The 12,427-nt window shown below is 38.7% G+C and overlaps 1 protein-coding gene across 2 annotated transcripts in view; it reads left to right on the top strand.

Moving 5' to 3' along the window:
• Positions 1 to 12,427, top strand: part of fndc3ba (fibronectin type III domain containing 3Ba) — a 146,241-nt gene that overhangs the window by 34,832 nt on the left and 98,982 nt on the right. For both annotated transcript variants that reach the window (XM_077539744.1, XM_077539745.1), the window contains exons 2-3: positions 387 to 532; positions 4,202 to 4,277. In XM_077539744.1, coding sequence (XP_077395870.1) covers positions 416 to 532; positions 4,202 to 4,277 — 193 coding nt within the window. In that variant the 5' untranslated portion in view covers positions 387 to 415. The remainder of the gene's footprint in view (positions 1 to 386; positions 533 to 4,201; positions 4,278 to 12,427) is intronic.

The raw sequence follows: 12,427 nt of genomic DNA, 5'->3' as shown, positions 1-12,427 counted from the left end.
TGTATTTCAGAAGACAGATTTTTTTTTTTTTTAGAAAATTCCATAGATTTCACAATAGCATAGCCACATAGATGCTATATATTAGCCCATCTATGGTGTTTCCTATTATGTGTTAGCATGAAGCTAACAGTGTAATTTTGTGGTTGTTTTGTTTAGTTAATTGCTATGACAGTCAACTTCAACAGGCCACATGAACCATTGGCGCTCTGTATTCAATACAATAGGCTTACAAGCACGTTTGTTTGCAACGAGGAAGCGATGGAAACTCTTGGACATGTGCCCGATGTCAAAGGAGATACAACATTACCTGATGTACCTGCATAATTGTGTACCTAGGCTGACTCACATCTCTCTCTCTCTCTCTTTCTCGCTCTGTACTTTCCCAGGTAGGGCAGTTGAGGGAATTTCTCCATGAATGTACGTCACAATGATGATGACAGACCAGATTCCACTGGACTTGGCTCCGCCGCCTCTCCTGAACGGGGAGGTCCCGCTCATGCCGCACATGGTTAACGGTGACGCAGCGCAGCAGGTAAACACACGCGTTGGTCGGACGCACCGTCGCCTCAGGTTGCAACACGCACACGCTTACGGAAACGCATGGGCGGTGCCGCGCGAAGAGAGACTGACAAGAACTCGCACGTGTTTTTCTTGTGTGGACCATCCAAAATGTCCCTTAAACACCAGGGATGCCATGCTAGCCATTAAATACTAGAACGTACACTAGGGGTGGGTATGATATGATCACGATATGACGATACCACGATTATCGATATATTGCTCAGATAATAAATCCACGATACTCTACGATAAAACTACTCATAAGATGATAATAACAATAATAATAATAATGATAATATAATAAATATAAATCAAATAATAATAAAATAAATAATAATAAATAACAAATAAATAATAACAATAAAAAAATACTAAAAAATAAGAATTCATATTTTAACAATAAAAAATGTAAATATAATGAAGTTGCCACATTAATTATAGACAAAATATTACCCTTTACCGTTGAAAATGAGTCAAGTATCCCTTTAACATTTTTCCACTTTTGCGCTGATTATGAAGACGCAGAAATTTTTTTATTGTACATTTAGAACAGATAAAATATGTGATTAATCCTGAGTTAACTATTAGTCACGCGATTGATTACGATTAAAGATTTTAATCGCCTGACACCCCTTAACAGAAAGAGAAGAAAAGATCACAACATTTTCTTGTGTATATCAGCCAAAAATTCAAATCTGGGAAGTCAAGGGTGGTGCCACACTAACGTAGAATGACAAGAACACGCACACACACAGCAACACTCAGCACCGTCACTTCAAGCTGAGTCACATCCTGTTGGACACTCACATGTACGTACACTTATAAAATGTCTATTTTTTGCTTTCATTACTAAGCGCTTGCGTGAGATTTGCAACTATTTGTGAACTGTTGACTTGAACTGTATTTTTTTGTTTTTTTTAAAACACTTTTGTTTGACTAAGCTGCTTTTTAACGATGCTTCTGCTGTGTCTGGAGCGGACCACTTTGTCCTGGAGGGGACTATCTTCCTCTCCGCTTGAGGCTGGTGGGGGTGTTTCTTTTTGGCAGCGGCACGCCAGCAGTTAGAGCGTTTTTTTTTGTTTTTTTTTAACTCCAAAACCTTGCATCCTAAACTTAGTGTGCAACCAGAGATGGAGACCAATGATTATACACATTTATCTATGTGTGCGTGTGCGCTTCTGTCATCTACTCGAGATGTACTGTTTATATCAGGAGTTGGCAAGCTTTGGGATTTTTAAAACACACAGATGGACTTCCTAGAAGAAATAGAATAGGAAAAAAAAAAGGCCATATTGTTCAGACAAAAAAAGCAATAAACGCTAAGTTCCATGGTGAAGTGTCACCTGGGAAGAAGCCAAAGAAAAAGCGATTGTAGATAAGCAGCCGTATGATGACGATCCTCCTCGAGCGTGCCGTTTTGTGAACTTGAGCCGCTTAGCATTTTATTTGCGACCGTCAGGGCTGTGAGCACGCGTTCCTAACATTGCATAAATAATCTTACAAATGCCGGCCATGTTTTTCTTCTCCCACTCACCGTCCGCCTCGTAACTATTGTGCCATCTGGATCTAACGCTTTGTAATTGTGTTGAATCAGTGACAGTTACAGTATTTATTGAAAGTCAAAATACAGGGACCTGATATATTAGTGTGAGTTGAATAGTGTTTTCCTTTAGAAATTCAAAATGATGCATATTGATGTACATTATGTATTTTAAAATGAATCAGCTGTTGGAATTTTATTCTGCCAAATATCAGAATCTCATTAGCATATATATATTTAAAAAAAATCCAAGAATCTGTTCAAGAATAAAAAAAAAATGTCAAGCCTTAATATATTCTTAGACTTAGACTTGACTTTATTGATCGCTTTGGGATGGATCCCTCTGGGAAATTTACATGTCCAGCAGCAATGAGAACAGATAATAAAATAAAAAATAATTCAATCAATCAATAAACAAGGTTATTACACCAGAGCTTAATTACTACTACTACTACTACTAATAATAATAATAAAAAATACAAATTCAATCAATAAGTAAGGTTATTACACCAGAGATTGAAATAATAATAATAAATAAAAATTCAATTAATGCATTGGGGGTTGGGGGGGGGGGGGTTCTTCTCAAGAAAATGGAGATGAACCTCTGATATTTGTTTTCAACAAAAAACAGGGGTTGGCTTCCTAAATAATACAAAAAACACATTTTTAAAAACGATTAAAAATTGTTTATAATTGGGAAAAAAATCTGTCAGTGCCCATCATAAGTAAATGCATAGATTTTTGATGTAATTGTAATTGTAATTGAAAATGAAGACGTGGATCTGTTTTGCTGAATGTGCCATTGAGACTTAATGGATAACTGGTTGAAAATTTAGCATTTTCGAAAAATTGTGAATTTTTAGAATGAGAAAAGTAGTACCCTTGAATGACATGAATTTTTGAAATATGGTGAATTGAGGGCGGCACGGTTGGTGAGTGGTTAGCAAGTCCGCCTCCCAGTACTGAGGACTCGGGTTTGAGTCCAGGCTCCGGCCTTCCTGGGTGGAGTTTACATGCTCTCCCCGTGCCCGCGTGGGTCTTCTCCGGGTACTCCGGTCTCCTCCCACATTCCAAAGACATACATGGCAGGTTAATTGGGCGCTTCGAATTGTCCCGAGGTGTGCTTGTGCGTGTGGATGCGTGTTTGTGTGTGCTCTGCGATTGGCTGGCAACCAGTTCCGGGTGTACCCCGCCTGCTGCCCAAAGCCAGCTGAGATAGGCTCCAGCACCCCCCGCGACCCTTGTGAGGAATCAGTGGCCAAGGAAATGGATGGATGGATGGTGAATTGAATGAGCTGAATGTTTTGATTTTCAAATGGGAACGATTCAAATCTCTGATGTTGTTTGTCCCATTGAAAATGAATGGTGGAATTTTAGCCTTCAAGGTGTGAATTTTTGCAGTATGTAGAAATTGGCATGACGTGTGTCGGTTGAATTATTGAGAAGTAGATGTGTGTCAAAAATAATGAGCGTAAGAAAAATACTGTTGGAATAACATTGCTAAGCTTTCCGCGTTGGCACAATAACACCAAATGCCGGTCATCTGCAGTTAAGTAGCTCACTCAGTCCACACTCGGCGTCCGCCCACATGGTCTGGCGGTGGGGTTTTCTCAATCCTCGCCGAACGTGGGTCACCCTGTACTCGACTGGTTCCCATAGCAACAGCAGCCGCCGTCGCCGCTGCAGTAGACAGGGCAGGAAGTGTGTGATTGTGCATGTGTGAGGAACAGGAGCGGCTTGGCGCTGCAATGAGCGAGCACGCCAACTCCAAAGGCAGGATATGAGGTGATTTTAAAATTTTTATTTTTTATTTTTTTTATGACGGCACACCTGTAGCGCATAGGTGGAGTGTGCGCGCGCGTATGTACGCGCATGCAATGGAGGGTCACCTGTTTCATGTCTACAGCCACGTGTACACGCTCAACCATCCGCACGCCGACAATATGACGGTAAGGCGGGGGGGACGTGGGGCGCGCCGCCGCGCTTTTAATGGCCGCGTTATGTCTCCGACCGCTCGACAATCGTCCGATTTGGACGACGTGATGACCTCTTCTTCTTCTTCTTCTGCACATCTGAACTTGTGTATGTGTTTGGACGCAGGTTATCCTGGTACAGGTGAACCCGGGGGAGACGTTCACCATCCGGGCAGAGGACGGCTCGCTGCAATGCATCCAGGGTGAGTATTCCTTGGCGGTTGTCACGTTGTCATGGCGATGGCAGTGTGTGTGCGTCTGTGTGAGCCGTATGTGTGCACCTTGGTTGTGAGATCAGTTCACATTGGCTGCAGTTAAAAATGCAAAAACAAAGTGTAAACAGAAACAGAGGAATATTTTTTTTTATTATTTAGCAAAGTGAACATCAATGGTTTGTCTTTGTTTTAGAAAAATGCAACTTCAGTAGTTTCACTTCTTGTCGTCGTGTTCAAGTGCATTGTGTAAACGTCAAAACCTTTCCTTACTGTTTTGTGGGAGCTCTCTGTGACACCCTGAACGTTTTTGCAGTCATGCAAGCGGACACCGTTGAAAATGTCCGTTCAGCACAATAGTGATGGAAACAGTAACTGCTTTCATTGTGTGATGCACGTCAAAGTCGAAGAAAGTCTCGCTCACTCTTTCTTTGTGTGGGGGAGGAAGTGGGGGGGGGGGGGGGGGGGGGGTGTAAGCCGGGGGATTCCCCTTAATCTTGCATCACTGCGTCTCATATTGATGATGTCAGCGCAGGCTCCGCTTTGAAAGAGGCATGTTGTTCCTTCCGAAACCCACCTGACCCACCATGTGTGATATTCTAACTAATTTCAGCCCACCGTCCATTTTGTAATTGGATCTTCTCCCTTTAAAGCAAGCAGACCCCCTGCACCCCCTTAAGGCATCATTTCAGAGGGGGAGGGGCGGGGGGGGGGGGGGGGGGCGTATAGAGAATGCTTGAAAGTCGCTTCAGGGCGTAGGATGGAGACGGAGGAATGTAGGTGGGGTCCATCGTTGGCCGTTTTGGTTTGAGGTTTTTTTTTTGTTTTTTTTTTTTGTTTTTTTGGGTGGGGATCACATTTATACTAAATAAATACATAAATATTAAATATTTGTAATGATTCAAATAAAAACAGATTTTGTACCTATACATGTACAAGAGTTCAATAAAAAGTTCTTAAAAATGAAATGATTTAAATGTACTAAAAAGTTAATTTACAACTGAACCGAATTTTAACAGCGATACCTTCACCGAGCTAGTGGTGTGACACAGATGAGCGACCCTCACGTGACCTCATCGGGGTGGGCGGAGCCTGGCGGTAAACATAAGAAAGCACTATATAAATAAAGATGACTTGACTTGACTTGAAAGATAAGTGTGATTCACTTAAGTGACAAACCTTTCCAAAAATATATATATATTTTGCAACCAGCAACACGCTTTAAGTCCTCTATCTTAATCCTAATACTAACGCATAAGGGGAAATGCAATAATAAATGATAAAGCATATAGTATCTATGCGGGGGTGTTGTAGCCTTTTAAGGAACGGGTATTTGAGGACAAATGGTGGAGTATATATTGTTTATCATGTGTGACGTTTGAATAATGTTACTGCTGAGTGGTTGTGATATTTCCTCTGTCTCTGTGCATGTCTGTATTATTATAAATAAATAAATAAATAAATAAATAAAAATAAATAAATAAATATAATAAAACTAAAATAATAAATATAAATAAATTCATAAATAAATAAATAAATAAATAAAAATGCTACACTTAATGCATACTCATCTTGGCACACGTGGTCATATTTGCAGGTTTTTTTTTTCCTTTTTTATTTACATTTTTTTGGCAGCTTTTGCTATTAACCACCCCCCTGGTAATAAAATTCCATGTTCGCTTAAAAACGATTTTGAAGGTAGCCGCGCGTTAATGGTAATGAGCTGCACTTACGAGTTGTGTTTGTGTGCATGCAGTGTCGCGGCAAAAACAGAGGTCACATTATATAAAATGCCAGTTATGCCCCCTAGATAATTTCCCCCTCCTCTTTTTGTCACACAAAATGTGCTCAAACATGGAGGTTTCACACTGAATCTTAGTTTGGTTTCGCCTTGACTGGTGCCGCCAAACACCACCTACTATTAAACCTACTGACCTCTGACGGGTGTGTGTGTGTGTGTGTCTGTGTCTGACGTGTGTGCGTGCATGTGTGTGGTCCTCCGCATTAATAATATGCGCATTCACACATAATCTTCAGGCCTGACGGTAGTCGATGGCAGGGAAAATACACACACGTCGACATTTTATGATGTGTGGCGGGCTCACATAAACTCTCATTTGGTTCTCTTCTCTTCGGGGGGGGGTCATACGACAGGTTGTTGATTTGACTTTCATGCGTCAACATGTTTGTCAATCGGATGCAAATATTTGAAGCACTCAACGTTATTAATAGAACAGCGACAGCTCCGGGGCGTGTTTAGTTGTTTTTTTTTTGTGTGAATCATCCATCGTTGGAAAAAATGATTTCATCACGTGTGTGTAACTGACGCCCACCCACAGAGTTTTGTGATAGCCTATTAGGGCCCGACCGATGTGTATTTTTTCAGGCCGATGCCGATACCGATTATTGGCAGAAAAAAAATACTGATTACCGATTAATCTGCCGATTATTTATTAAAAATATATATAATATAAATACTGACAGCTAAGCGTGTTTGAAAATGCTATATCAAGATGTCCAAACTATGGCCTGGGGGCCATTTGCGGCCCGCCATCCATTTTTCAGTGGCCCGCGACATTTCTAAAAATGGCATTTGACTCAGTTCAAATAGACAAAACAAAAATGTTTGGAGATGGTCAAAGTAAGAAGGGAGGGTTTCGAAAAACTGGTGCCAGTAAAGGTTATTTTAGTTAACTAAAATTAATGAAAAAAACTAAAACTAAAATTCAAAAAACAATATTGTTACCGAAATAAAATAAAAACGAAAATGCTTTTTAAAAAATGAAAACTAACTGAAACTACATTTTATGTTTACAAAACTAACTAAAACTAACTATAATGATAGCAAACATGTTCTTCGTTTTTGTCTTTTGTAATTAATTTAATGCATGAGCCTTTGGGGATGAAAAACGTGATTTTTAGTCATTTATTTTGATATAAACCGGAATAATGACATTTGAAAGTATGCCACACAGAAGTGACGTCATCTAGCAGCAGCCAATAGAAACGCACCTTCAGATGACACATGGTATTTTTTAAATATTGCGCACAAGTAATACACATTTAAAAAAAAAAATAATAATACTAATACTGACACTAACAAACTAAACTAAGCATTGTTTTAAAGAACGAAACTAATAAAAACTAACAGAACCACCTTGAAAAGTAATAAAAACTAACTAAAATGAAAAATTCCAAAACTATAATAACCCTACTTCCATATTACAAATAAATTGGTTTATATACTATAGCATTTTTCTAAATATGCAAAAGCACAAATAAATTATTTGTGCAATTTTTAGGACTAAACGCAATTTCTCTTCATAACATTATTTGGCCTTTGCGTCCTTCTGATTTTCTGTATGTGGCCCTCAAATGAAAAAGTTTGGACACCCCTGTTAAATCCAGATGACTTGACTGTTCCTGTACGTTTTGGCCTCTTGGGGGCAGTGTGGTGCCATGCATCCATGGCGTACACACTTAAAGTGAGTACAGAAGAAGGTTGCGATTGAATTCTATTAAAATAACTTGTTTTTCACACATTGGGAAGATTTTGTGCCTTTGTGCAGTGTTATCTCATCTGTGGGTACGTGTTCCCACAAGATTTATGTGTGGATATTCATTATTTGAAGGAAAAACACTCCCGAAGTCGATGCTAACTTCCTCTCTTCCTGTTAGCATTTGCTAACTTCCTGTTCCAGCAGCTGTATTTATAGAGCACATTTCCAAACACGCTTTTTATTCGACGAGGCTGACCAAAATCTCCTCCAATCACTTCCAACATGTTTTCTTGGCACAAGTTGGAGCCCAAGCTATACTTTGCATTATATAAAAAACATTTAAAGTCATTAAATAGCTCTTACTAAAATGAAGGCCTTAAATGGCATTTAGAAGCATTAAATAAATGTTGAGAGGCATTCAAAATTTCAATATTTGTTCATGCTTTACATAATTGTTTATGAAAATTGTGTATTTATGATACAAATATATGTATTTGAGGGGACCGGTGACAAGTTGCAATTTACAATGAACAAAATGGCCTGGAGTCCAAGAGTTGCTTCACGTTCTAAATACCATTTGCTCTGAATTTGAACAGAAGAGTGTAATTTTCCTGCCACCAATGTCCAGCATGAAACCTTAATGCCACCTAGTGGCAGAAAACTCTCAACACAAATCAATGACTCTATGTTTCACACTCTTTTTATATTATTAAAAACATTAATATAGAGGCACTTTCTAAAGAAAGCCCACATTGAGTTCCTTCACATATGGACTCTGTTCACAAGCATATTCTGTTCATCTGACCATAAGCATGAATTTTAAAACATAGAAGAGCCAAACCATGCCTTGTGAAAATCAAACTGCACAAAAAAAAACTAGCCACCAGAGGGTGCTAGAACTGCACAAGTGGAAATCAACTCGACTTTTTGAACGGATGTGCTGCTTTTAATATCGTGACATGAGGACGACGATATATTGTGGCAGTTTTTTAATCACGATATCACGATATTGTTGTTATCGTGACATCCCCAACGTACACACCTTCATTATGGTAAACTTTTTTTGCTTTCTTGTTCCTTTGTTTCCAGTCTGCTAATTAGCATCAGCAGCAGCCACCCCAACTTCATTGGGTAAACTACCACCATGCCCCCCCCTCACCTCCCACCACCACCACCACCACCACCACCACCACCAAGACCATTCCCCAGAGCTTTCCCACACTCACATCAAAGGGCAACACTCTGGAGGGTGTGTTCGAGCACCCCACTCTGGAATGCGCTTGTTCGTGCGTGTGCGTGTGTTTTTACAAGGCTGTGTTGGTTTACTGTGTTGTTTGCTCTTTGTTGGAGTTTTTATGTGGGCTGATGAGACCTGGGGGCAGTGGTTGGTGGTTGGTGGTGGAGGATGGAGAGCAGGAAACTGTGGCCAACTAGCCAGGATGTGATATCATTGTTATCATCAGGGACATATTTCTGTATTTGTCGCACCCTAGGGATAATGATCCCAGTGATGTTTGTTAATATTTATCTGAATTAATTAAAAAAAAAAAAAAAAAAAAAAAAAAAAAATCTATATATATATATATATATATATATATATATATATATATATATATATATATATATATATATATATAAATTTGAGAAAGATTGAGGGAAAAAAATCATTAAACATATTTAAACAATTAAATACATAATCGAATAATTAATGTTAAGCAAATTAATTGTTGCAAAAGAAAATATTTTCTGTGTTTGTTTTAAATTGGGGGGGGGGACTAATTTTCTTCATAATTACAAATAATAAAAAAAAAAAAAACATAATTAGGTTAGGGTTAGGTTCAAATAATGCCAAATAAATTCAAGCAAAAATTTTTTGAAAATGGGTAAATATTCTGTAAGTGTTTTCATTAAGTTTGTTTTGCAATGCTTTTATATTAAAATTAATAAATATATTTTATTTACTCAGGCCGCACGATATTGCAAAAACATCCGATATGCGATATACTTTCTGAATATAGCGATATCAACATTATTGCGATATTTAAAATGTACCTAAAAAAATTGCATTTTTATTATCTAATGAAAGAATAACATTTTTCATGCAGCAAAATAAGCAACCTCAATGTAATCTTAGTTAATTAATTGTAATTATTTCTTCATAATGTTCAACTATTGGATAGTGATGCACATTTTAGTTAGCGTCTGACTGGTCAAATTCAGATGAAAAGCATACAATTCTATATGAAACTTATTGCATGTCTTTGCATATTGCAAGGGCCAATATCACAAAATCGATATTTTTTTCGATATATTGTGCAGCCTATTATTTAGCCTTTTAAAATGATTTTACTTGTTTTTGCTAAACAAATGGCCAGAACTTTTCCATATTTGTCTCAATTTGGGAAAAAATATTTTTATATTATTAAAAAAAAAAGAGACTTTTTTTTTTTTTTCCCATTTCATTTTCAAAAATAACCAAATAATGAAATCAAAAAACAGAAGTTCCTTCAATGAACATCTTTTCTCTGGCTCAGTTGGCTTTGTTTTTCATTGCAATGTGCGTTGCTAATGACGATGTCTCCTTCCACAACGTCGTCCTTTTCAAGTGGCAGGAAGCAGTTCTCAAAAAAAAGAAAAGAAAAAAACACAACTGGAATTTGCTTGTGCAATATGTTTGCCTCCCTTCTGTTTTGTGGAGGATGTGTCACTCTGACCCCTCCCACCTCACTTTTTAATATATTTATTTAGTCTTCTATTTTTGTCTCACTCGGCTGGATGATGCTAGCTTTCGTCTCACTCCTTTTTTTTTTGCCTGAGTCTGCACTTCTGCCTGTCGGTGGCTTTGGATAGGACGTGTGGAAATAGCTGCTTGAGTGAGACATATTGTGGAAAGTCTGGCGCTGCGTGTTTAGATGGCGCTAAACATGCTACGAGTGCGCCCACGCTTGTCGTATCGGCACTGCTGATGACTTTTGCAAACGTGCTCGATTGAAGAAATGTGACAGGATGCACACAAAAAAAAATCATTAGCAGATTTAGGTTGTGAAAGGTTGTCGGCCATTCTGAGTTTTTTTTTTTTGGGGGGGGGTCAATTTCCAGGGGTCATATGTAAATGAACTCCATCAAATCAAACTTTTATATAGCGCCTTTCATACATTTCAAATGCAACTCAAAGTGCTAAGTACCCACAGACACACACGCAAACCACAACATGGCGGGGCACAGAAGAACCCTGTGAGGAAAGGCAATCAGACGATTATTTATAATAAACCAAATAACTTAAGTGCTCAACAAAGAGATAAATTACAGGCAGAGCATTTGATTAGTTTGCAATCCTTAGTCCTCTAGAGAGGAATTTGAAAAGGAAAAAAAAAAAGACAAAAGCATGCAAAAAAAAGTTGTACTGGTGAATTTTGCTTAAGACTGATGATAGAGTAATTTAAAACTGCTTTAACTTTTAATTAATTATTGATTTATATTTTCAGGGAACTCACGTATAAAATAATAATTCTGTTAAGTGTTTTAACGGCAAAACTGGCAGATTATTATTATTTTGAAAGTTTGAAGACAAAAGATAATTAATTAAATAAATTAAATAATAAAAAAGATAAAAGAAAATAATAATAATAAAAAAGAATGCTTTTATGAAGGTCAACAGAACTATTGAGAGGCTTAAATCAAACGATTTGGACAGTTTTAAGTGAAACAATGGCTTTAAACCATCACTCGATTATCAAAATAGCTTGCTCAACTCGATTAAGTGCAATTTCTGGAGAAATTGCGTGGGAATGCTGAAAGCTGAATGCTAAGAGGTGAATGCTAAGATTTGAATGCATGTGGAATGCTTATGAAATAAATTGAGAGATAAATTATGAAATGATAACCTCCTGGTTACTACACAATGCACTTTACCAACTGTGTCACCGAGCAGTATCAGACACCTGGTAATGATGATAAGTTATATGTACGGAAGTGGACGTGGAAAGTGATACTTAGAAAAAGTTCAATGTCTCTCCAATTGAAAATGAATAGGGGGGGGGGAGGGGGGAAGTTGATATTAAATGTTAAATTATGCAAGTACAATGTGGAATCAGACTATATACCCCGGGAGGCATGAATTTTTGAAGCTAGTTGAAATTTGAACAATGTAAATTTTTACGCGGCAAAAAAAGTGTGTAGAATAAAAATCACAATAACATATGTGGGAATGCTTCAGCATTCCCACAATTAGTTTTCTGCAACATTGATCATGTCAATACTCTTCAGGCCGGATGGAACAAATGTTTGCCCCTCCTCCTTGCCCTCCACCCTGCCACCAATTGTAAAGCGAAGCGGAGTTGATTGTTGTTGCATGCCCTGCCCTGCTCTCCCCTTTTTGAACCCGATGCCCTCGGCGCGAAGGGCATGAAGAGGCAACGTTAAGCCAGGCAAGCGGAGTTGGAAATAAGAGTGACTGGAGGAGGAAAGGTAAACGGAAAGAATCAGACCAAGCGTGCCTGGTCGTGTCTTGCCGCCCCGGTGGGCGGGGCCGCTTCCTCTTTTAACGGCGCTGACCCCCGAGCACCCCCCGCCGCTGCCTCCGACTCGGTTCGGACCGAGCGGCGCGCACTGGGGAAGTTTCCTGGCCCGCTTTCGGGGGCG

The sequence above is a fragment of the Festucalex cinctus genome, chromosome 12 (assembly GCF_051991245.1).
Source record: "Festucalex cinctus isolate MCC-2025b chromosome 12, RoL_Fcin_1.0, whole genome shotgun sequence".
NCBI classification, from domain to species: domain Eukaryota; kingdom Metazoa; phylum Chordata; class Actinopteri; order Syngnathiformes; family Syngnathidae; genus Festucalex; species Festucalex cinctus.
Note: the sequence above shows the minus strand (reverse complement) of the source record. Positions and strands in the feature narration are given on the sequence as shown.